The sequence below is a fragment of the Hyperolius riggenbachi genome, chromosome 9, assembly GCF_040937935.1.
Source record: "Hyperolius riggenbachi isolate aHypRig1 chromosome 9, aHypRig1.pri, whole genome shotgun sequence".
Lineage (NCBI taxonomy): Eukaryota > Metazoa > Chordata > Amphibia > Anura > Hyperoliidae > Hyperolius > Hyperolius riggenbachi.
The window spans coordinates 285,102-311,015 of NC_090654.1; the positions used below are offsets into that span (position 1 = coordinate 285,102).

A 25,914-nucleotide genomic window follows, 5' to 3' on the forward strand; every position below is an offset into this window, starting at 1 on the left:
ATACACTACATTTCCGCCATGGGAGGCTTGACAGTAATGCAGTGTAGCCTTTAAGCAGCAAGTTATTATCTTCTCCTACTTGATATTATTGGCAGCTGGTTACATCTCCTAGCTCATCTAATAGTAAGGCACCAACTTTCTATGCATTGCACTGAAGTACAAACCTGGCATTCTTATTGGCATCTGCTCTAAGCATCTTCACAGCCACCAGAGTAGGTTGTCCGATGCTAGTTTCCAGAACTAAGCATTTGTCCAGAAAATCTTCCACTCCCTGAGCCTCACAGAGATGAACCTAGGGACAATTAGAACAGTGTTACTACATCATTTTATTGCTCCTTATGCAATAGCTTAATGAGCTCCTAGTCAGGTCTTGTGCTGGAGTCTGCTAACTCCTAAATATCACTCAGTAGCATATAATGAGCTCCTAGTCCGGCCTGGTGCTGGAGTCTGCTAACTCCTACATATCACTCAGTAGCATATAATGTGCTCCTAGTCAGGCCTTGTGCTGGAGTCTGCTAACTCCTACATATCACTCAGTAGCATATAATGTGCTCCTAGTCAGGCCTGGTGCTGGAGTCTGCTAACTCCTACATATCACTCAGTAGCATATAATGAGCTCCTAATCAGGCCTGGTGCTGGAGTCTGCTATCACCTACATATCACTCAGTAGCATATAATGAGCTCCTAGTCAGGCTTGGTGCTGGAGTCTGCTAACTCCTACATATCACTCAGTAGCATATAATGAGCTCCTAGTCAGGTCTTGTGCTGGAGTCTGCTAACTCCTACATATCACTCAGTAGCATATAATGAGCTCCTAGTTAGGCCTGGTGCTGGAGTCTGCTATCGCCTACATATCACTCAGTAGCATATAATGAGCTCCTAATCAGGCCTGGTGCTGGAGTCTGCTATCGCCTACATATCACTCAGTAGCATATAATGAGCTCCTAGTCAGGCCTGGTGCTGGAGTCTGCTAACTCCTACATATCACTCAGTAGCATATAATGTGCTCCTAGTCAGGCCTTGTGCTGGAGTCCGCTAACTCCTACATATCAATCAGTAGCATATAATGAGCTCCTAGTCAGGCCTTGTGCTGGAGTCTGCTAACTCCTACATATCACTCAGTAGCATATAATGTGCTCCTAGTCAGGCCTTGTGCTGGAGCCAGCTAACTCCTACATATCACTCAGTAGCATATAATGTGCTCCTAGTCAGGCCTGGTGCTGGAGTCTGCTAACTTCTACATATCACTCAGTAGCATATAATGTGCTCCTAGTCAGGCCTGGTGCTGGAGTCCACTAACTCCTACATATCACTCAGTAGCATATAATGTGCTCCTAGTCAGGCCTTGTGCTGGAGTCTGCTAACTCTTACATATCACTCAGTAGCATATAATGTGCTCCTAGTCCGGCCTGGTGCTGGAGTCCTCTAACTCCTACATATCACTCAGTAGCATATAATGAGCTCCTAGTCAGGCCTTGTGCTGGAGTCCGCTAACTCCTACATATCACTCAGTAGCATATAATGAGCTCCTAGTCAGGCCTTGTGCTGGAGTCTGCTAACTCCTAAATATCACTCAGTAGCATATAATGAGCTCCTAATTAGTGTTGGGCGAACAGTGTTCGCCACTGTTCGGGGTTCTGCAGAACATCACCCTGTTCGGGTGATGTTCGAGTTCGGCCGAACACCTGGTGGTGTTCGGCCGAACTGTTCGCGTTCGTCCGAACGGCTCAATTCCTGGCCGAACCTGGCCGAACAGGGCCCCTGTTTGGCCGAACAGGGCCCTGTTCGGCCGAATACGGCCCCCCTATGGGGTCGCAGGCATAAGGGGGGAGCATGCCCCGATCGCGGGGGGGGGGTCGGAAATTCCCCCCCACCCCCTCCGCTAGCGCTCCCCCCTCTGCCCGCTTCCCCATACAAAAGTTTAAGCAAAGTACCTGTAATAGTGGATGGCCTGGCAGTGGCACTGTGGAGTAAGGAGGAGGAGTCCGGAGAGTGACGCGTTGAGGGAGGCCGGGCAGCGAGCGTGAGGTCAGAGAAAGGGCGGAAGTACCACAAGGGTACTACCGCTGAACCGCCCGCTGCCCGGCCTCCCTCAACGCGTCACTCTCCGGACTCCTCCTCCTCACTCCACAGTGCCACTGCCAGGCCATCCACTATTACAGGTACTTTGCTTAAACTTTTGTATGGGGAAGCGGGCAGAGGGGGGAGCGCTAGCGGAGGGGGTGGGGGGAATTTCCGACCCCCCCCCCGCGATCGGGGCATGCTCCCCCCTTATGCCTGCGACCCCATAGGGCCCCCAAAAGCAGGATGTTCGGGAAGTTCGGGGTTCGGCCCGAACATGCCGAACATCTCGGCCATGTTCGGCGAACTTTCCCGAACCCGAACATCCAGGTGTTCGCCCATCACTACTCCTAATCAGGCCTGGTGCTGGAGTTTGCTAACTCCTACATATCACTCAGTAGCATATAATGTGCTCCTAGTCAGGCCTTGTGCTGGAGTCCGCTAACTCCTAGATATCACTCAGTAGCATATAATGAGCTCCTAGTCAGGCCTGGTGCTGGAGTCTGCTAACTCCTACATATCACTCAGTAGCATATAATGAGCTCCTAATCAGGCCTGGTGCTGGAGTTTGCTAACTCCTACATATCACTCAGCAGCATATAATGTGCTCCTAGTCAGGCCTTGTGCTGGAGTCCGCTAACTCCTACATATCACTCAGTAGCATATAATGTGCTCCATGACAATTCTTGTGCTACGAGCATGTTGGATGGGATGAGTAGTACAAATTCAAATATTAGTTTTTCTTGACCCAAAAAAAATGTATTTTCTCGTGCTCCATTCATTTCATCATTGCCACGTACAATCTCATGTCCCTAAAAATCCAGTACAATTTTGGAAACATTTGCATTCCAGGGTTTTTGCCCCTCAAGCCCCTTTCACACTGGCGTGTTGTATTACCCTGTTTTGCAGCATGGTAACGCTACACAAATAAATGTCTATGGGGCATTTCATACCTGAAGCGGTGTGATGTGTTCCATCGGAAGTGCCCAATTTGTTACAAAGGTAATAGCACATTTTCGGGCAACTTGTGGGGTGACATGCAGTGACAAAAAGTCATGTAAGTCTAAGGCGATGCAGTTTTTTTTTACATTTTAGCTTTCATGTTGCGCATGTGCATAAGTGTATTTTTTCAATATACTTCCGTGCAATTAATTTTGGCCACAGGAAGTAAGAGAGCCTCACTTCCTGCTTTGCCTGCAGCCAGAAGGGAGATTACCCACCATTGCCGCAGGGATCTCCTAAGGCTGTTTTTAGCATTGTGGTGGGATGTGATCATCGCCCGCAGTGCTCCCATAACGCTGGTTTCAAGTGTGAAACCGGCTTTAACTTTCTTGTATTTTTGAAACTTTGGTTGTGTTGCTTTTGATTCAGCAGTAACATTTATTTACTTATACCATCTTAGTGATCTATGTGTTCTAGGCTTTTCTAAGCATTTTTCTGGGTAATTTTGTTTCCAAAAACTGTAATGTTTTTAGGAAATATGAAGCATAATCCTATGACTGTTACCCCCAGCCGGCGTGTCTGTAGAGATCCACTGTGTTTGTTAGGGTAACAGCCAATGGTAGAGCAATTGCTCTACACTAGTGTTGGGCGAACAGTGTTCGCCACTGTTCGGGTTCTGCAGAACATCACCCTGTTCGGGTGATGTTCGAGTTCGGCCGAACACCTGACGGTGCTCGGCCAAACCGTTCGGCCATATGGCCGAACTAAGAGCGCATGGCCGAACGTTCCCCGAACGTTCGGCTAGCGCTGTGATTGGCCGAACGGGTCACGTGGTTCGGACCCGAACGCGCTCTGATTGGCCGAACTGTCACGTGGTTCGGGTAAATAAATACCCGAACCACGTCATATCTCCGCCATTTGTCTGTGGGTTTAGCTTTGGGTAGGCAGGCAGGGTAGTTCGCGCTCCAGCCACGCTAGCCAGGGTCCCCCCCAGTCATTGTGTGTCGCTGCTGGGAATAGTAGTACACCGCTCGCTCAGCATTCTGTTTACTGCCACTCTGTGTACCTCGCTCAGCCACACTATATAGCATTCTGTTTACTGCCACTCTGTGTCTGCTGGGAATAGTAGTACACCGCTTGCACAGCCACACTATATAGCATTCTGTTTACTGCCACTCTGTGTACCTCGCTCAGCCACACTATATAGCATTCTGTTTACTGCCACTCTGTGTCTGCTGGGAATAGTGGTACACCGCTCGCTCAGCCACACTATATAGCATTCTGTTCACTGTTCTGTGTCTGCTTGGAATAGTGGTACACCGCTCGTTCAGCCACACTATATAGCATTCTGTGTACTGTTCTGTGTCTGCTGGGAACAGTAGTACACCGCTCGTTCAGCCACACTATATAGCATTCTGTGTACTGTTCTGTGTCTGCTGGGAACAGTAGTACACCGCTCGCTCAGCCACACTATATAGCATTCTGTTCACTGTTCTGTGTCTGCTGGGAATAGTGGTACACCGCTCGCTCAGCCACACTATATAGCATTCTGTTCACTGTTCTGTGTCTGCTGGGAATAGTGGTACACCGCTCGCTCAGCCACACTATATAGCATTCTGTTTACTGTTCTGTGTCTGCTGGGAATAGTGGTACACCGCTCGCTCATCCACACTATATAGCATTCTGTTCACTGTTCTGTGTCTGCTGGGAATAGTGGTACACCGCTCGCTCAGCCACACTATATAGCATTCTGTTCACTGTTCTGTGTCTGCTGGGAATAGTGGTACACCGCTCGCTCAGCCACACTATATAGCATTCTGTTTACTGCCACTCTGTGTACCTCGCTCAGCCACACTATATAGCATTCTGTTTACTGCCACTCTGTGTCTGCTGGGAATAGTGGTACACCGCTCGCTCAGCCACACTATATAGCATTCTGTTCACTGTTCTGTGTCTGCTTGGAATAGTGGTACACCGCTCGCTCAGCCACACTATATAGCATTCTGTTTACTGTTCTGTGTCTGCTGGGAATAGTGGTACACCGCTCGCTCAGCCACACTATATAGCATTCTGTTCACTGTTCTGTGTCTGCTGGGAATAGTGGTACACCGCTCGCTCAGCCACACTATATAGCATTCTGTTTACTGTTCTGTGTCTGCTGGGAACAGTAGTACACCGCTCGCTCAGCCAGAGTATATAGCATTGTGTTTACTGCCACTCTGTGTACACCGCTCAGCCAGACTATATACCATTGTTTACTGACACTCTGTGTACACCACTCAGCCACACTATATACCATTGTTTACTGACACTCTGTGTACACCGCTCAGCCAGACTATATACCATTGTTTACTGCCACTCTGATTCTGCTGGGAACAGTAGTACACCGCTCGCTCAGCCAGACTATATACCATTGTTTACTGACACTCTGTGTACACCGCTCAGCCAGACTATATACCATTGTTTACTGACACTCTGTGTACACCACTCAGCCACACTATATACCATTGTTTACTGACACTCTGTGTACACCGCTCAGCCAGACTATATACCATTGTTTACTGCCACTCTGATTCTGCTGGGAACAGTAGTACACCGCTCGCTCAGCCAGACTATATACCATTGTTTACTGACACTATATAGCAGACTATATAGCATTGTGTGTACACCGCTCAGCCAGACTATATACCATTGTTTACTGACACTCTGTGTACACCGCTCAGCCAGACTATATACCATTGTTTACTGCCACTCTGATTCTGCTGGGAACAGTAGTACACCGCTCGCTCAGCCAGACTATATACCATTGTTTACTGACACTCTGTGTACACCGCTCAGCCAGACTATATACCATTGTTTACTGACACTATATAGCAGACTATATAGCATTGTGTGTACACCGCTCAGCCAGACTATATACCATTGTTTACTGACACTCTGTGTACACCGCTCAGCCAGACTATATACCATTGTTTACTGCCACTCTGATTCTGCTGGGAACAGTAGTACACCGCTCGCTCAGCCAGACTATATACCATTGTTTACTGACACTCTATGTACACCGCTCAGCCAGACTATATACCATTGTTTACTGCCACTCTGATTCTGCTGGGAACAGTAGTACACCGCTCGCTCAGCCAGACTATATACCATTGTTTACTGACACTCTATGTACACCGCTCAGCCAGACTATATACCATTGTTTACTGCCACTCTGATTCTGCTGGGAACAGTAGTACACCGCTCGCTCAGCCAGACTATATAGCATTGTGTTTACTGCCACTCTGTGTACACCGCTCAGCCACACTATATAGCATTGCGTACTCTGCCAGTCAGTGTGTATATTGCTGGGATCAGTAATACTCCACTCACCGTCAACCACTATATGAGCTCAACATGAGTTCCCCAGAGACCTCCGCTGTGAGCAGCACTCCCAACAACAGCAACAGCCAACGCCCCACGCAAGCTATAACATCCACCCCAGCAGCCAGTGGTCAGCAGCAGCCCTCCCCGGAGGAGAACGTTGTGTCCATCAGTCCGTCGCCAGAGCGATTAATGAGGGCTGCCATTGAGGAGATGATGGGGCCTGATGTGGAGGAGGAGGTCTGGCTCAGGCCAGCATCCCAAGTTAATGTTGAGGACGATGAGGGGTCTGTGTCTGGGGATGTTGGGGTGGCAGAGGTGGTGGGTGGGTCAGACTCAGGAGAAGAGTTGTATGATGAGGATGATGATCGGGACCATCTGTATGTGCCTCAGAGTCCGACCCCGGAAAACATGTTGTATCGTGTGTTTAGGTACTAAAATCTGCGTTCCCTCCCAGTAGTGTTGGGCGAACAGTGTTTGCCACTGTTCGGGTTCTGCAGAACATCACCCTGTTCGGGGTGACTATATAGCAGACTATATAGCATTGTGTTTAATGCCACTCTGTGTACACGGCTCAGCCACACTATATAGCATTGTGTTTACTTCCACTCTGTGTCTGCTGGGAACAGTAGTACACCGCTCACCCGCCACTGTATAGCATTGTGCTCTGTGTCACTGCTGACAATAGTGGTACACCGCTCACCCACCACTGTATAGCATTTCTGTACTGCCACTGTACTGCTGCCAGTCAGCGTGTACTTTAAGGATAAGTGAAATGAGGAAGAAATCCGGTGAAAGAGGGAGGGGCAAGGGAAGAGGTGTTTCCCCTGACGGTTCACGTACAGGCCACAGGGGAGCACCCAAGAAAACCCACTCAATACTGCCCATGTTGTCCAGGACAACAACCCTCACAGATCCAAAAGAACAGGACCAGATAATTACTTGGATGACCTCTCAAGCGTCCAGCAGTGGGTTAAGCAGCACCAGCACATCACGCACGAGGTCCGAGTCCTCAGCCAGTTAAAGTCTGGGCTTTCTTTGAAGACTGCACTGAGGATGTTACCATGGCGATTTGCAAGGTGTGCAAGACCCGCCTGAGCAGGGGGAAAAGTATTAACAACCTCTCCACCACCAGCATGAGCCGCCACATTCTATCCAAACATCCCACTCTGTGGGCAAACGCGGCAGGACAGGGTACCACCAGCAACACTGCCTCCCTTGGGTTCACCAGACTCACCACCAGACCCGCCTCAGCAGCAGCAGTAGCCCAGCCATTGCGTGGTTCACAACATTCACAAACATCAGACGATGCTGACACTGTCACTTTCCGGACTAGTGCTCTTGAGGTCTCCCAGTGTTCATCAAACACAACAACCAACAGCCCTTCGGTGTGCAGCGCTACGGTTGAGTTGTCTGTTTCTGAGATGTTTGAGCACAAGAGGAAATTGCCAGCAAATGACCCCCGGGCCGTGGCAGTAACAGCCAGCCAGCATAGCCAAGCTTCTGGCCTGCGAAATGCTGCCATATCGAGTGGTGGAGACAAACAGCTTCAAGGGCATGATGTCAGTGGCCATCCCACGTTACGTGGTTCCCAGCCGCTACCACTTTGCGCGCTCTGCAGTGCCTGAGTTGCATGAGCACGTGGTCAGCTAAATAACCCGAAGCTTGAAGAATGCCGTTGCCTGCAAGGTTCACCTCACCACTGACACCTGGACGAGTGCGTTCGGCCAGGGTCGATACATCTCCCTTACCGCGCACTGGGTGAACCTTGTGGAGCCTGGCAGCGATTCCTCACCTGCTACGGCGCGGGTGTTGCCCACGCCGCAAACAGCTGGATAACAACAGCAGCACCTACCTCTCTGACTCCTTCTCCTCCAACGCATCTCAAAGCTGTACCTCATCCGGAAATGCTAACCCAGCACCAGCAGCAGTAGGATCGTGGAAGCAGTGCAGCACAGCTGTTGGCATGCGTCAGCAAGCGTTGCTGAAGCTGATCTGCCTTGGGGATAAGCAGCACACAGGGGAGGAAATTTGGAGGGGAATAAAGGAACAGACGGATTTGTGGCTGGCACCGCTGGACCTGAAACCGGGCATGAAGCTAGACACCTGGCACGAACTGGCAATGTACGCAATAGAGGTGCTGGCTTGCCCGGCAGCCAGCGTTATGTCGGAACGCTGTTTCAGTGCTGCCGGAGGCATCATCACAGATCGGCGTATCCGCCTCTCCACAGAAAATGCAGACCGTCTGACTCAAATTAAAATGAATCAATCCTGGATTGGAAACGACTACGCAACACTCCTGGACCCCAACCAAGTAACATGACCGATGAACATCTGGGATGGTTTAGCGTTTCCGGTCCCTGTTTATTGAACCTCTCATCTGTATTACATTTATGACTGCATGGCGGCAAAAAGCATTGCTGCTATATCCGCACGCTTTTTGTCCTCATGCAAGGCCTGGGTTGTTGTGTCTCACAAAGCGTGGCCTTCTCCTCCTGCGCCTCCTCCTGTTCCATCACGTGTGCTGCTGCTGCTGCTGGGTTACCGTTGCCGCGTGGTCCCTGTTTATTGAACCTCTTATCTTTATTACATTTATGACTACATGGCGGTACAAAGCATGCTATCCGCACGCTTTTTGTCCTCATGCAAGGCCTGGGTTGTTGTGTCTCACAAAGCGTGGCCTTCTCCTCCTGCGCCTCCTCCTGTTCCATCACGTGTGCTGCTGCTGCTGCTGCTGCTGGGTTAGCGTTGCCGCGTGGTCCCTGTTTATTGAACCTCTTATCTTTATTACATTTATGACTACATGGCGGTACAAAGCATGCTATCCGCACGCTTTTTGTCCTCATGCAAGGCCTGGGTTGTTGTGTCTCACAAAGCGTGGCCTTCTCCTCCTGCGCCTCCTCCTGTTCCATCACGTGTGCTGCTGCTGCTGCTGCTGCTGCTGGGTTACCGTTGCCGCGTGGTCCCTGTTTATTGAACCTCTTATCTTTATTACATTTATGACTACATGGCGGTACAAAGCATGCTATCCGCACGCTTTTTGTCCTCATGCAAGGCCTGGGTTGTTGTGTCTCACAAAGCGTGGCCTTCTCCTCCTGCGCCTCCTCCTGTTCCATCACGTGTGCTGCTGCTGCTGCTGGGTTACCGTTGCCGCGTGGTCACTGTTTATTGAACCTCTTATCTTTATTACATTTATGACTACATGGCGGTACAAAGCATGCTATCCGCACGCTTTTTGTCCTCATGCAAGGCCTGGGTTGTTGTGTCTCACAAAGCGTGGCCTTCTCCTCCTGCGCCTCCTCCTGTTCCATCACGTGTGCTGCTGCTGCTGCTGCTGCTGGGTTAGCGTTGCCGCGTGGTCCCTGTTTATTGAACCTCTTATCTTTATTACATTTATGACTACATGGCGGTACAAAGCATGCTATCCGCACGCTTTTTGTCCTCATGCAAGGCCTGGGTTGTTGTGTCTCACAAAGCGTGGCCTTCTCCTCCTGCGCCTCCTCCTGTTCCATCACGTGTGCTGCTGCTGGGTTAGCGTTGCCGCGTGGTCCCTGTTTATTGAACCACTTATCTTTATTACATTTATGACTGCATGGTGGTACAAAGCATGCTATCCGCACGCTTCTTGTCCTCATGCAAGGCCTGGGTTGTTGTGTCTCAAAGCGTGGCCTTCTCCTCCTGCGCCACCCTCCTCCTGTTCCATCACGTGTGCTGCTGCTGGGTTAGCATTACCGGTCCCTTTTCCTGGAACCTCTTATATGTATTACATTTATGACTGCATGCCGACAAAAAGCATGTTACCTGTGCAAAGAAAACAGACATTTCCCGCATTTAAAAGACAGTTTTCCCTTTGAAACTTTAAAATCGATTTTCTCAAAAACTATAAGCTCTTTTTGCTAAATTTTTTTTTCCTCTTGTACCCACTCCCAAGGTGCACATACCCTGTAAATTTGGGGTATGTAGCATATAAGGAGGCTTTACAAAGCACAAAAGTTCGGGTCCCCATTGACTTCCATTATGTTCGGAGTTCGGGTCGAACACCCGAACATCGCGGCCATGTTCGGCCTGTTCGGCCCGAACCCGAACATCTAGATGTTCGCCCAACACTACTCTACACAAACACAGTAAGCCTACAGTACTACCCAGAGGCATTTTCAACTCTGTGAATACTCAGAACCGGAGATAGCCTTAAATGATTTTATAGCATATACGTTAAAAATGTATTCGACAGGTAATTGCCCAATTTTTCTGACCTCCACTGGCCACAAGGACAATGTTTTAGCCACATAACTGCTCAATTTTCCAGGCCTCTCATACAGTGTTTGCAATTTTAAATGTATAGGCCAGGGGTCCCCAAACATTTTGACGGGAGGGCCGGGTGAAAATACTTCAGACTACTGGGGGGGCGGAGTATACATAAAAATAATGTAGAAGTCTTTGTGGGCCAGACAATGAAACTTACCCAGGTGACAACCTGCAGTCCAATTGGACAGCAGTGTCACCTGATGTGGAATTTGATCGGAAACCAGTGAATTACTGCTTTCTGGCTTACATGTGGATGAGTGGCGCCAGCACTGCTATTCTATATGCGGACCACCAATATTTAAAGATGTAGCCGACCGCATCTATAAGTAATACATTTTGTGTGTGGAGGGCCGGTAAAAAAGCCTCAGGGGGCCACATTCGGCCAGCGGTATGAGGACCACTGGTATAGGCAGATATATGCACATTTTTTTAGGCATCTGACACTGCGGCTGCATATAATTTTTAGGCAGTTAAAACACCGGCCATTCTAAATGCTTTGATTTTTCACATTTATGCATTAAAAAGCCTTTGCTTATTTTTTGATGAATGATTTGCAATTAATCCCCCTCCACCATGCCATTGTCCCATTTTTTGTACACTTTTTTTTTTTAAAGAAATTGTAGTTGTAGAGATGCCTTTAAGGTTTTCAACATTCGTCTGCCATTAAACTCAGTAGGGCTCTTCACAAATGCGCGGTTCACAAATTTTTGCAGTAAAACTTGTGAACAGTACACAAAAGTTCTTTTGCAATGTTAGGCAATCACTAATCAACACCCATACCCATTGTATCAACCGGCAACAGGGTTGCTCAGCAGGATCCCGAATGCGAAGTTTCCCCAAAAAATTCGGGTGTTTTTTTGGTTTGCCGCATGCGAACCCGAACCCGAATGCTGCAATCCGAGCCGAACCCGAATACGAAGCCTGCCGAATGTGCGCACTCGAATTCAGTCGGATGGAGCTGTGGGTTCGGGTTCGGCTTCGGGATTCGGGAATGACGTGATTGGGCCAATCAGAAGTCCTCCTGCCGAGGACGTGGCAACCCTAGCAACCAATCAGAGGAAGGGAGCCTGGCCCTCCCCTCCTCTATATAAGGTGGCGGCCATCTTGCGGAGCCGCGCACTTGTGTGACTGCTGCTGGTACTGAGAGATTCTCCAGTGCTGTGCTGTGTCTGAGCAAGTGCTTTTCACTGCTAAACCTAGCATTTTGCTTCCTAAACACCTCCTAAACACATTTATTATTGTCTTATATGGTTAGCTAGTATTTTGATTGTATTTAGTCAGCTAGTGTATAGTGTATACTGTGCTAGGCTAGTGTTAGTCTGTGAGCAAGCTAGGCCTGCTAGCCTAGGTAGCCTTAGCCTGCTACTACTAGCTTAGGTAGGTTAGGGATTCTAGTTAGTTGTGTACTTAGTAGTACTAGTTTAGTTAATTATTACTGCTGTAGTCTGTTACTTTATTAGTTTCAGTACTGTGTTAGTTAGTTACTCATCCGTAATTAGCATCCGTTGTGAGTGACCTGAACTGTGACTGTCTGTGGCCTGCCCGAGCCTATTGATTGATTGCGTCTGAGCGTGTGTGACCGTTTGTAATTGTCACCGACTGTCTGCCGCACGACTTGTAGCGTATTACGCTAGGTGTTTCTTAGTTACCTGCGTGCGTGCATACTATTGTCTAGTACTATACTACTATTCTACTAGCTAATAGGATAACAGAGGCGCCAATAGGATAAAAAACACTAAAAGAACTTAAAAACCCATCTTGGTAATAGAGAAGGCAGTGGTGGACTCACCTCCTCCAAGCAGAACACACGACTGTGGATTTTCAGTCAAAACTATTTTATTGGATACTCCAAATAAAGTGCAACGCGTTTCACGGGATACAAACCCGCTTCATCAGGCAATAACAGATAGGAGTAAACAGCATCTGCCAGTATCATCAACACTGAGCGCCTCTGTGTTTCTATTCTAATAGCACCCGTTCACTATTTTTTTTTCACTTTTACTGTGTGATTTTATTATCATCCGTAGTGTGTGTAGTAAATAAGAGTTACAACACATACAGGCCACCACCAGCATCTGTTGTGAGTGACCTGTGACTGTCTGTCGCCTGCCCGAGCCTATTGATTGATTGCGTCTGAGCGTGTGTGACCGTTTGTAATTGTCCCCGACTGTCTGCCGCACGACTTAGTTATAGTGTAGTACGCTAGGTATGTCTTAGTTACCTGCGTGCGTACTACTACTACTACTACTGCCTACTACTACTACTAGTCACCACCAAGTCACCACCAACACAGACTTTATTAAAGTTTACACCCTTTCCCGCCCTCTTCTACTTATTTTTTTTTTACTGTATTTGTCTAGTGCACAATGACTGGCAGAGGTAGAGGGCGAGGGCGAGGCACCACCAGGAGAGGAAGCACCATTGCAGGAGCCACTGCCAGCAGCAGCAGGTCTGGGACTGGTCCGCCGCCAGCCACTGACCACAGGGAGGACGGAGCAGAGGCGCAACAGCAGCGTGTTGCGCCCATCTTTGAGACGGGTCGTCGCCCACGGCCCATTGGGGAGAGTCAGGTGCAGGCTGTGGTGGAAATGATGGCGGGGCAGGAAGCCATCTTTTCTAGCCAGGCCTCCAGTACCAGCGAGACTAGTGCCACCAGCACTCCTGTCCGCAGCAGGCCTCCACCAGCGCTTGATGCAATGGTCATGGTGACCCCATCGATCAGCCTGCCCTCAATGAGCACGCTCTTCTCCCCTGAGACTGTGACCATGTACAGGGATGTTTTGGAGAAGTATGAGTTGGAGATGATGGGGCCATCCAAGGAGGAGGAGGAGGAGTTTGAGGTGCAGAAGTTTGTTGTTGGCGCTGAGGGGGAGGGGCGTGATGCAGGGGATGTTTGGGTAGAGGAGTTGGTTGAGTCGGGCTCACAGGATTTGTTTGGGGTTGATGATGATGACTTGATAGATCCTCCCTATGTGCCACCAGCACAGTTGGTTGAAGGCAGCTCGTCATCGGAGGAGGAGGCGTCTCTGGCACAGAGGCGTGGCAGCAGCAAGGCGGCCAGCACAGGGTGTGGAAGGCAGGAGCCACAGCCTGCTGCTTCAGTCGCTACCACCACCCGCAGCAAACCTCTAACTACAACCAAAAAGGCGCAATCCTCCAAGGGCACCCAAAAAACCCAGCCCTCAAGCTCAAAGAGCAGGTTGAAGTCCCCAGTCTGGCGGTACTTCACCAAGTGCACAGTAAACCCAACCCGTGCAATTTGCAACAGGTGCAATCTCAGTCTCAGCAGAGGTCGTGATATCCACAAATTGAGTACCTCGTGCCTGCAGACCCACTTACAGAGCAGACATTTTGAGGACTTTAATGAGTTGGAGAAGCTTATGCAAAGTGGTGCAGGCAGTGGTCAGAGCCAGACAGCCACTGCACAGATTTCAGCAGCAGCAGCAGCCGACCCTCCTGCCCATCCAGCAGCAGGAGCACAGCAGCAACTCACTCCCACCCCCCCCCCCCGGGCAGCCAGTCCTCAGTGGCCTCATCAGCTCCCTCCACAGTGGCCTCCTCATCCTCCCATGCCTGCTGCCTGCCATACGTGACGACTCCTCCTCCTCCTGCTGGCCTGCTGCATAGATTTAACTATGAATTTATTTATGTATTTATTGTATTTCTACCTGACTCCTGCTGCTGCTGCTGGCCTGCTGCATTGATTTACCTATTAATTTTTTTTATGTATTTATTGTATTACTACCTGACTCCTGCTGCTGCTGGCCTGCTGCATTGATTTACCTATGAATTTATTTATGTATTTATTGTATTTTTACCTGACTCCTGCTGCTGCTGGCTTGCTGCATTGATTTACCTATGAATTTATTTATGTATTTATTGTATTACTACCTGACTCCTGCTGCTGCTGGCCTGCTGCATTGATTTACCTATGAATTTATTTATGTATTTATTATATTACTACCTGACTCCTGCTGCTGCTGGCCTGCTGCATTGATTTACCTATGAATTTATTTATGTATTTATTGTATTTCTACCTGACTCCTGCTGCTGCTGGCCTGCTGCATTGATTTACCTATGAATTTATTTATGTATTTATTGTATTACTACCTGACTCCTGCTGCTGCTGGCCTGCTGCATTGCTTTATCTATGAATTTATTTATGTATTTATTGTATTTCTACCGGACTCCTCCTCCTCCTACTGGCCTGCTGCATTGATTTACCTATGAATTTTTTTATGTATTTATTGTATTTCTACCGGACTCCTCCTGCTGCTGTTGGCCTGCTGCATCGATTTACCTATGAATTTATTTATGTATTTATTGTATTACTACCTGACTCCTGCTGCTGCTGCTGGCCTGCTGCATTCATTTACCTATGAATTTATTTATGTATTTATTGTATTACTACCTGACTCCTGCTGCTGCTGGCCTGCTGCATTGATTTATCTATGAATTTATTTATGTATTTATTGTATTTATAAAGTGCCAACATATTACAACGCGCTCATTTTCATCCTGCTGCTGTCAGTGGTCCCACCGCCAGAGTCCACACTATGCATTGCCTGCTGCCAGTGCCACACGTCACTCCACCTCCTCCTCCTGCTGCTGTTGTATTTATCCTGCTGTTGTCAGTGCTCCCACCACCAGAGTCCACACTATGCATTGCCTGATGTCAGTGTAACACGTCACTCCACCTCCTCCTGTTGCTGCTGCTGTTTTATTTATCCTGCTGCTGTCAGAGGTCTCACCGCCAGAGTCCACACAATGCATTGCCTGCTGCCAGTGCCCCACGTCACTCCACCTCCTCCTGCTGCTGCTGCTGTTGTATTTATCCTGCTGCTGTCAGTGGTCCCACCGCCAGAGTCCACACTATGCATTGCCTGCTGCCAGTGCCACACGTCACTCCACCTCCTCCTCCTGCTGCTGTTGTATTTATCCTGCTGTTGTCAGTGCTCCCACTGCCAGAGTCCACACTATGCATTGCCTGATGCCAGTGCCACACGTCACTCCACCTCCTCCTGTTGCTGCTGCTGTTTTATTTATCCTGCTGCTGTCAGTGGTCTCACCGCCAGAGTCCACACTATGCATTGCCTGATGTCAGTGCCACACGTCACTCCACCTCCTCCTCCTGCTGCTGTCGTATTTCTTCTGCTGCTGTCAGTGGTCCCACCGCCAGAGTCCACACTATGCATTGCCTGCTGCCAGTGCCACACGTCACTCCTCCTCCTCCTGCTGCTGTTGTATTTATCCTGCTGCTGTCAGTGGTCCCACCGCCAGAGTCCACACTATGCATTGCCTGCTGCCAGTGCCACACGTCACTCCTCCTCCTCCTGCTGCTGTTTTATTTATCCTGCTGTTGTCAGTGGTCCCACCGCCAGAGTCCACACAATGCATTGCCTACTGCCAGTGCCACACGTCACTCCACCTCCTCCTCCTCCTGCTGCTGTTGTATTTATCCTGCTGTTGTCAGTGGTCCCACCGCCAGGGTCCACACTATGCATTGCCTGCTGCCAGTGCCACACACACCTCACTCCTCCTCCTCCTGCTGCTGCTGTTGTATTTATCCTCCTGCTGTCAGTGGTCCCACCGCCAGGGTCAACACAATACTTTGCCTGCTGCAAGTGCCACACATCACTCCTCCTCCTGCTGCTGCTGGATTTATCCTCCTGCTGCTGGATTTATCCTCCTGCTGTCAGTGGTCCCACCGCCAGGGTCCACACAATGCATTGCCTGCTGCCAGTGCCACACGTCACGTTTTCAGTTTTGTTTTTTTAAGTACACCTATTTCAATGTGTATTCCCTTTAAAAAAACACACAAAAAAAACCCGAATTCATGAACACGAATTTTTACCGAATTTTGAGGTGTAACCTCGAACCGAATATGAATTCGAACCGAATTTCGTGGGCGAAGGCGAATTCGAATTTGAATGTCATGCGGACCCGAATTTGAATGTACCTGAGCCGAATTTTGGTACATCTGAGCATGCCTGACCGGCAACCCTAGATGAAGGAACCCATTAAACAACTGAAAATCTGTTATAGGTAGAGATGGCTTGAACTTCAGATTTTGGGTTCACGGACAGCGAACTCGGCGAAGTGTAATAGACTTCAATGGGCAGGCCAACTTTCAAAACTACAAACACTAATTATGGCCACAAAAGTGATGGAAAATATGTTTCAAGGGGTCTAACACTTGGAGGGGAGCATGGCGGAGTGGGATACACGCCAAAAGTCCCTGGGAAAATTACAGATTTGATGGAGAGCAGGGTTATAATCCCTAAAGCGCAGAAATCACATTGCATTGCTAAATTGGAGGCATAAAGTGCTTTAAAACATCTTGCATGTGTATACATGGATCAGGTAGTGTAAGTAGTGTACTGCTTCACCCTGACAGACCAAACTCACAGTTTAATGCACCGCCGCAAACAGCTGCATAGGCTGTTTATATTTGTTTGCTGCTTTTATTAATGTGTGCATACCATTGGTGTTTGTGTTTTGCGATCAGGGGCCTTCGCAAAGCAATTGTCCCTTGTTGGGTGTTGGGCTTCCCACAACTCGGTTTCTTTTAGCAGAGGTTGCAGATGGCATTGCTGGTATCAGATGCACACAAACAAAAAAATGCCACACTGGTGAGCTTTGGAATGTCGGCATTCTGGTAGGAGCAACAGCAGGTCTTGAAGGGCTTGTTGGCTGGATGACCCCAAGTGTATCACTAAATGCATCATGTGTGAATAACTCCTCTGACACATCAACTGGAGCAGCTGGGTTGCTAGTGGTAGTAGTGTTACGTTTTTGGGGTGTGTACTTTAACACACAGAGAGAGATATCCACTGGTCTAATACAGTGTGCTGTCACACAAATACAGTGGAAAGCTATGCAGTAGTCTAATACGCTGTGCACTCCCACAGATGCAGTGGAAAGCTATGCACTGCTCTAATACAGTGTGCTGTCACACAAATACAATGGAAATATATGCACTAGTCTAATACAGTGTGCCGTCACACAGATGCAGTGGAAAGATATGCACTGGTCTAATACAGTGTGCAGTCACACAGATGCATTGGAAAGATATGCACTGCTCTAATACAGTGTGCAGTCACACAGATACAGTGGAAAAATATGCACTTGTCTAACACAGTGTGCAATCACAGATGCAGTGGAAAGATATGCACTGGTCTAATACAGTGTGCCATCACACAGATGCAGTGGAAAGATATGCACTGGTCTAATACAGTGTGCCATCACACAGATGCAGTGGAAAGATATGCACTGGTCTAATACAGTGTGCAGTCACAGATGCAGTGGAAAGATATGCACTGCTCTAATACAGTGTGCCGTCACACAGATGCAGTGGAAAGATATGCACTGGTCTAATACAGTGTGCAGTCACAGATGCAGTGGAAAGATATGCACTGGTCTAATACAGTGTGCCATCACACAGATGCAGTGGAAAGATATGCACTGGTCTAATACAGTGTGCAGTCACAGATGCAGTGGAAAGATATGCACTGCTCTAATACAGTGTGCCGTCACACAGATGCAGTGGAAAGATATGCACTGGTCTAATACAGTGTGCAGTCACAGATGCAGTGGAAAGATATGCACTGGTCTAATACAGTGTGCAGTCACAGATGCAGTGGAAAGATATGCACTGCTCTAATATAGTGTGCTGTCACACAAATACAATGGAAAGATATGCACTGGTCTAATACAGTGTGCCGTCACACAGATGCAGTGGAAAGGTATGCACTGGTCTAATACAGTTTGCAGTCACAGATGCAGTGGAAAGATATGCACTGCTCTAATACAGTGTGCAGTCACACAAATACAATGGAAATATATGCACTGCTCTAATACAGTGTGCAGTCACACAGATGCAGTGGAAATATATGCACTGGTCTAATACAGTGTGCTGTCACACAAATACAATGGAAAGATATGCACTGGTCTAATACAGTGTGCTGTCACACAAATACAATGGAAAGATATGCACTGCTCTAATACAGTGTGCAGTCACACAGATGCAGTGGAAAGATATGCACTGGTTGAACACAGTTTGCAATCACAGATGCAGTGGAAAGATATGCACTGGTCTAATACAGTGTGCAGTCACAGATGCAGTGGAAAGACATGCACTGGTCTAATACAGTGTGCAGTCACACAGATGCAGTGGAAAGATATGCACTGGTCTAACACAGTGTGCAATCACACAGATGCAGTGGAAAGATATGCACTGGTCTAACACAGTGTGCAGTCACACAGATGCAGTGGAGAGATATGCACTGGTCTAATACAGTGTGCAGTCACAGATGCAGTGGAAAGATATGCACTGGTCTAATACAGTGTGCAGTCACAGATGCAGTGGAAAGATATGCACTGCTCTAATATAGTGTGCTGTCACACAAATACAATGGAAAGATATGCACTGGTCTAATACAGTGTGCCGTCACACAGATGCAGTGGAAAGATATGCACTGGTCTAATACAGTTTGCAGTCACAGATGCAGTGGAAAGATATGCACTGCTCTAATACAGTGTGCAGTCACACAAATACAATGGAAATATATGCACTGCTCTAATACAGTGTGCAGTCACACAGATGCAGTGGAAAGATATGCACTGGTCTAATACAGTGTGCTGTCACACAGATGCAGTGGAAATATATGCACTGCTCTAATACAGTGTGCTGTCACACAAATACAATGGAAAGATATGCACTGGTCTAATACAGTGTGCTGTCACACAAATACAATGGAAAGATATGCACTGCTCTAATACAGTGTGCAGTCACACAGATGCAGTGGAAAGATATGCACTGGTCGAACACAGTTTGCAATCACAGATGCAGTGGAAAGATATGCACTGGTCTAATACAGTGTGCAGTCACAGATGCAGTGGAAAGACATGCACTGGTCTAATACAGTGTGCAGTCACACAGATGCAGTGGAAAGATATGCACTGGTCTAACACAGTGTGCAATCACACAGATGCAGTGGAAAGATATGCACTGGTCTAACACAGTGTGCAGTCACACAGATGCAGTGGAGAGATATGCACTGTGCCATTGATCTAATACAGTTTGCTGTCAGACAGTGGGACTACAAATACCAAGCAGGCAGCAACTGTCTATGGGCTGGATCTATGCAGTGTCACCCACAAAGAGAGCTATGCTTTAGTAAGTTAAATCATACAAATAGAGTGGAAAAAATGCACTGATCTAACACAGCTGTGTCAGCAAGCAAGGGCACAGCTGCAACAGGGCTGTATCTATGCGTCTGTGTCACACACACACACACAAAAAAAAACATATGAAGATCATTAGCCCTCAAAAGAGCTGTTTTGGGGTGCTTTCAGCAAAAAATTTCACCAAGGAGCAAGCTAACAAGAGCCTAACTAACGCTTTCCCTATCTCTCCAGCAACCTCTCCCTTCTCTCACTATAGCAGCAGCAGACAGAGTGAGCCCATGGCCAATGCTGCTGCCTTTTATAAGGGGGGGGGGTCCAGTAGGGAGTGCAGCCTGATTGGCAGCCATGGGTCTGCTGACTGTGATGTGGAGGGTTAAAGTTTAGCCCAATGAAAAGTATAGGAGGTGGGTTGAACGCGCATAAAAGTTTGCTTTTCACCGCTGACCCGCCGGGCAAACCATTTGGGGCATCTCTAGTTATAGGCTGGCAGGGTGGAGCTGGAGAATGAACACTACTACAGGGGTCTACATGAAAAGGGCGCCGGTAAAAAAGGGCGCCTGGTGGAGCCCATATATACGAACTTCGGCTACAAAAAAGGTGCCTGGTGTAGCCCATATAAATTTCGGCTACAAAAAAGGTGCCTGGTGTAGCCCATATAAAAACTTCGGCTACAAAAAAAGGCGCCTGGTGTAGCCCATATAAAAACTTTGGCTACAAAAAAAAAGGCGCCTGGTGTAGCCCATATAAAAACTTCGGCTACCAACAAAACTCTGGGATGTGTAAATTACTATTCCCCCTCCAGGGCGCCATGGATAGTGGGGGAATGAAATAATTCGGCTTCCAGCACTTGTAGCCCATATAAAAACATAGGCTACCAAAAAAAGGCAATAATATGGGCTACAAAGGGGCACCTTGCTGTAGTCAAAAACCTTGTAGCCGAAAAAAATATGGGCTACAAAGGGGCGCCCTACTGTAGCCGAAAACCTTGTAGCCGAAAAAATATGGGCTACAAAGGGGAGGCCGCTTGTAGCCTATATCAAAACTCGGGCGCCCTTTTCTACACCTTGTAGCCCATATTTCCAGAAATAACATTGATGTCTATGGCGGCGCCCTTTTCATACAGGCAGCTCGGGCGCCCTTTTCAACCGATCCCCTACTACAGAAGTCTAAAAAAAACACAGCAGGAGATCAGTGACACCCTTTCGTGTGCCAAGCAATCCTATTTCTCTTCACTCATTTCCTCCCACTCCTACATGCCAATAACTTCTCAAGACCTTTAGGACACTCAGCCCTAATAATCTTTTCCCAGCACAAAGAGGCAGCCTCACCTCACAACCCACCATCCAGAGATAGCATTATTTCTCCTTTGCACCTACATCTTGCTTCACCTATCTTTAGCACCTACAGGAACTGAGCCAGCTTCCTTATCTCTACACAGCATCCACAGCCATTATCACCAATCCCCAGAAGCTAGAATCTGCCTTACCTTTACTTTTAGCACCCTCAGAAAGCCTCACCACTCCCCCACATTCATCCAGTACCCTTAACCAGCCTCACCTCTTCCCATCTACCTAGCAGCCCAGTCAATTCTTCCTTTCCCTCCTGCCACCCAGCACCCCAGCAAGTCCTCAAACCCTAACACCAGTGCTGCTCGGATACCCCTTTTCAAAATCCGGATTGAATTCAAATCCAGATACCAGATATCCGGATCCGGATCGTATATCCGAGTTCAAACTTTTGCGATCTGAATCCGAATCGGATATCCAACCTCAGTATCCAGGGTATCCGGGCGGATTCAGATATCCGGATAGCAAAACCAGAAGTGGCCTTTAAATTGCTTCTAAAACGTTTTTTAGGGTAAATGAGGCATGTAGCATTATGTTTTTTTAAAGGGAAACACTAATTGATGATGTGGGGACTTAAAATCCCCCCCCCCCAAAAAAAAAGGCTGTCAATTAACATCAGGCATTGCCAAAGCAGGGGAAATGAGGGACATGGGATGGGGTGGGGGTGCAGTGAGTTAGCACTATGGCCCCTAGTCTTGGTACCACGGCACAGGTAAAACATTAAAAAGGAGAGGTTCCAGGAAGCGGTCGTACTGCCGCAGTTGGGGCCTCCTCACAACTTGGACAGCACAGTTATCAGCCCAGATACCTCCAAAAAATGGCTTTGAGAGCCGGATGCTGCTGCAGGCCCCTCCTCTGTAGGCAGCGGTACTGGCGTGGCGTAGAGCGCCTTTGTCAGAGACAGCAGTTTTGTTGAGCGCCTGCTCCTGCTGGATGCAGGCACCTGCTGCTGTGCTGCCTGGACTCTGACAGCAGGGGGGGTTGGGAGGCTGGGGGAAGGCTTCTTCCAAGCGCCGAACCAGAATCCGCTGCAAGTCTTTTATTCGGCGCACAGGATCTCCTCCTACAGGCAGGAACTGAGCCAGCTTCCCCTTCAGCCATAGGTCTAGAATCAGGGTGATCCAGATGTCCTCCTGAGCATGCATCTGCTTCACCCTTGGGTCTTTGCGCAGGCACTGCAGCATGTGCGCTGCCATGGGGAAGAGGGCTGCCATCTCTGCTGACCCATCATCTTCTGCACCGCTGACAGTGCTGTCCTCCTCCTCTGATTCCTGATACTCCTCCTGCTCTCTCCACCCCCGCACCACTGCAGCTGCACTCCGCTGTGCCCCTCCTCTTCATGGTCAGGGACCTCCAACTCCTCAAACAGCAAGTCCTCCTCAACCTCCTCCTCCTGCCGCACAAAGGTGGACTGTGCAGGTGGCTGCTGCTCCTGCTGGATCAATGCTGCCTCTCCCACTTTCAGCAGAGCATCGAGGGCCTTGTCCAGCATGCACACCATGGGCACCCACTCACACAGCAACGCACGGTCCCGGCTGACCATGTTGGTGGCCTCCAGGAAGGGTGCCAGCACCAAGCACACCAGATGCATGTTTCCCTGCTCAGCAGGGCGGATGATGTCCGGGAGGTGGGTGGTGCTGGTCCTGGACAAGTTGGCCTCCATGGTGGCCTTGGCCAGGTAGTGGTTGACAGCCCGCTTTTGTTCAACCAGACGTTCCAACATTGCCAGGGTGGAATTCCAGCATGTTGGAACGTCTATGATGATCCGGTGCGGTGGAAGGTTCAGCTCCAGCTGCACTGCTTCTAGGGACACTGTGGCACCACCCGAGTGGCGAAAATGACCCACGGTTCGCCTTGCCGCTCCCAAAAGAATGTCCATCCTCTGGTAGGTGTGCAGGAATTTCTGCACCACCAGGTTCAGGACGTGGGCCAGACAGGTTTCCCCGGTGGATGGCGGCAACCAGGTTGGCCCCATTGTTGGCCACCACCTCTCCAACTTTCAGGCCTCTGGGGGTCAGCCAACTCCTCTCCTGGTCTCGGAGTTTGGCCAGAACGTGGTCTGCTGTCAGTCGGTTCTTCCCCAGGCTGACCATCTCCAGCAGCACTTGGCACTGGTGGGCCTTCATGCTGCTGCTGAAGTGGGGGTGTTTTGTGGCGGGTTTGCCGGAGGATGGAACCGGATAAGAGCTGGAACCTGCTGCACTTCCCCTGACCCTGCTGCAGGGTGGCACCACCCACTGGGGTGATGATGCTGCTGTCCCCTCCTCACCCCCTTCCACCAAATTGACCCAGTGCGCAGTGAAAGAGAGGTACTGGCCTGTCCCGAACCAGCTTGACCATGAGTCCATGGTCACATGGACGCATGCACCTACCACATGGTCAAGCTCACGTTCCACATTGGCCTTCACAAACTGGTGCAGTGCTGGAATGGCCATGCATGCGAAGTAGTGCCAGTTGGGGATTGGCCAATCCGGTGCTGCGCACTGCAGGAGCACACGCTTCGGGCTCCCCTCCTGCACAAACGAGTATGGGAGGAGCTGGGAGGACATGGCCTGTGTAGGCAAGCTGTTCAGCTGGTGTCTACGTCGGCTGCTGGGAGGCTAAGCCCTGACCATGAACAACTCACTCAGCAGGGTCTGGTGGTGGTGGCGTTTTTGGCTTACATGGGAAACCGAGGAGGGAGCAGAGGAGACCACTGAGGAGGACTGGCTGCCTGAACAGGCCTCAGTGTCAGCAGGAGTGGCAAAGGGGGTTATGGTGCTCTGACCACTGCAAGGGCCAGCGCCAGCTTCCTTCAGCCCCTTGAATTCCTCATGCTCAGTAGGGATGGTCACTGGATTCCGCGGAATTAAGATTTCCGTGATTCCGGACGGAATTTGGTGATTCCGTTCCGTTCCGACGGAACGGAATTGCTATATCAGGAAAAATACGAAATTCCACGGAATTTTACTGAATGCAAATTTTTTTTCCCACCAAACTAATTTTTGCCTAAAAAGAAGAATTTCTGCTCGACAGACTTCCTTATTTCCCTTCCTCCCTTCTCCCGGAGGGAGGAGGAGGGTCTTGTCTTCCAGGGAATTGTAGGATTTCAAAAGCCAGCTTACATACATTGGCCAGGAATCGAACCTAGGTCTAGTGCTTGGTAGGCAGCTCTCCTCATCACTATACCACCACCAACACTGCATGCTGAAGCCAGCCTAGTATGTACCATTATGATATATCCAAGAGAAAAATGAGCTTGCTTATGGATTTGTAGGATTTTAAAAGCCAACTCACATACATTGGCCAGGAATCAAACCCAGGCCTACCGCTCTTTAGGCTGCTATCCTAACCATTATACCACCAACACTACATGCTGAAATTTCTTGGAGCAGACTTATTTCCTGCCTCCAAAAGACACACATACATCCCCATAAAATCATTCAACAGCAACTGCGTGCACAGTCTTTGCGGTACACAGTGTCTGTGGCACAATTGGTTAGCATGTTTGGCTGTTAACTGAAAGGTTGGTGGTTCAAGCCCACCCAGGCATGGCCTTGCCTTTTGTGTTCAACAGTTGTCCGAAGAGAACCCCAGATAGCCATGTAGATTCATCTCTCTCTCTCTCTCTCTTTCTCTAGTAGGGATGGTCACCGCTTTCCGCGGATTTGTATTTTCCACAATTTTGGGCGGAAATTGGTTATTCCGTTCCGTTTGGTCAGAACGGAATTGCTTTTTCAATCCGGCGGAATTCCGAAATTGCCTGTGAAATTCTGCCGGTATCCGTTGGTGGTTTTAAGCCGAAACTTCAGTTCGATAGCATCAAGTCCTAGAGAGAGAGAGAGAGAGCTCATTTTTCTCTTGGATATATCACAATGGTACATGCTAGGCTGGCTTCAGCATGTAACATTGTAGTGTGCTGTGTTGGTGGTATAATGGTTAGGATAGCAGCCTACAGAGCGGTAGGCCTGGGTTCGATTCCTGGCCAATGTATGTGAGTTGGCTTTTAAAATCCTACAAATCCCTAAGCAAGCTAATTTTTCTCTTGGATATATCATAATGGTATATGCTACGCTGGCTTCAGCATGTAGTGTTGGTGGTGGTATAGTGGTGAGGAGAGCTGCCTACCAAGCACTAGACCTGGGTTCGATTCCTGGCCAATGTATGTAAGCTGGCTTTTGAAATCCTACAATTCCCTGGAGGACAAGACCCTCCTCGAGGAAGGGAGGAGGAAAAGGACTAAGGGAACAGTCAATAGGTTCTATGGGCTACTATTAGCATAAACAAGGTACCATTTGCTATTACTTAAATTTTTCTGTCGGAATCCGGAAATCCACGGAATTTTACGAAAATCCAATGGATTTTCATAGCGATGGAATTAAGCGCTGGTGGAATCCGTGAATTTCGGCGGAACGGAATTTGCTGTTTCCGATCATCCCTATTGCTCAGGTGTGTGCTTATTGGCCAGGTGATTTATGAAGCTGGAGGTGCCATAGTTGGAGGGGTTAGACCCTCTGCTCATCTTCACATGGCACACATTACAAGTCACAAACTTGCTTTCCAGTGAGGGCAGATGAACCACCAGCCGCACCACTCAACCCCAGGCCCCAACCACCACAGGGAGAAAATCAGCAGCAGCATCCCATTCTGGGTGACGTAAGGGAAAATTTCAATCCCCAATATGGCAGAACTGCCATATTGGGGATTGCAATTTTTCCTTACATCGCCC

General features: G+C 48.8%; 1 protein-coding gene across 2 annotated transcripts in view; it reads right to left on the reverse strand.

Moving 5' to 3' along the window:
* Positions 1-25,914, reverse strand: part of DDR2 (discoidin domain receptor tyrosine kinase 2) — a 549,319-nt gene that overhangs the window by 71,854 nt on the left and 451,551 nt on the right. For both annotated transcript variants that reach the window (XM_068251775.1, XM_068251776.1), the window contains one exon: positions 165-292. In XM_068251775.1, coding sequence (XP_068107876.1) covers positions 165-292 — 128 coding nt within the window. The remainder of the gene's footprint in view (positions 1-164; positions 293-25,914) is intronic.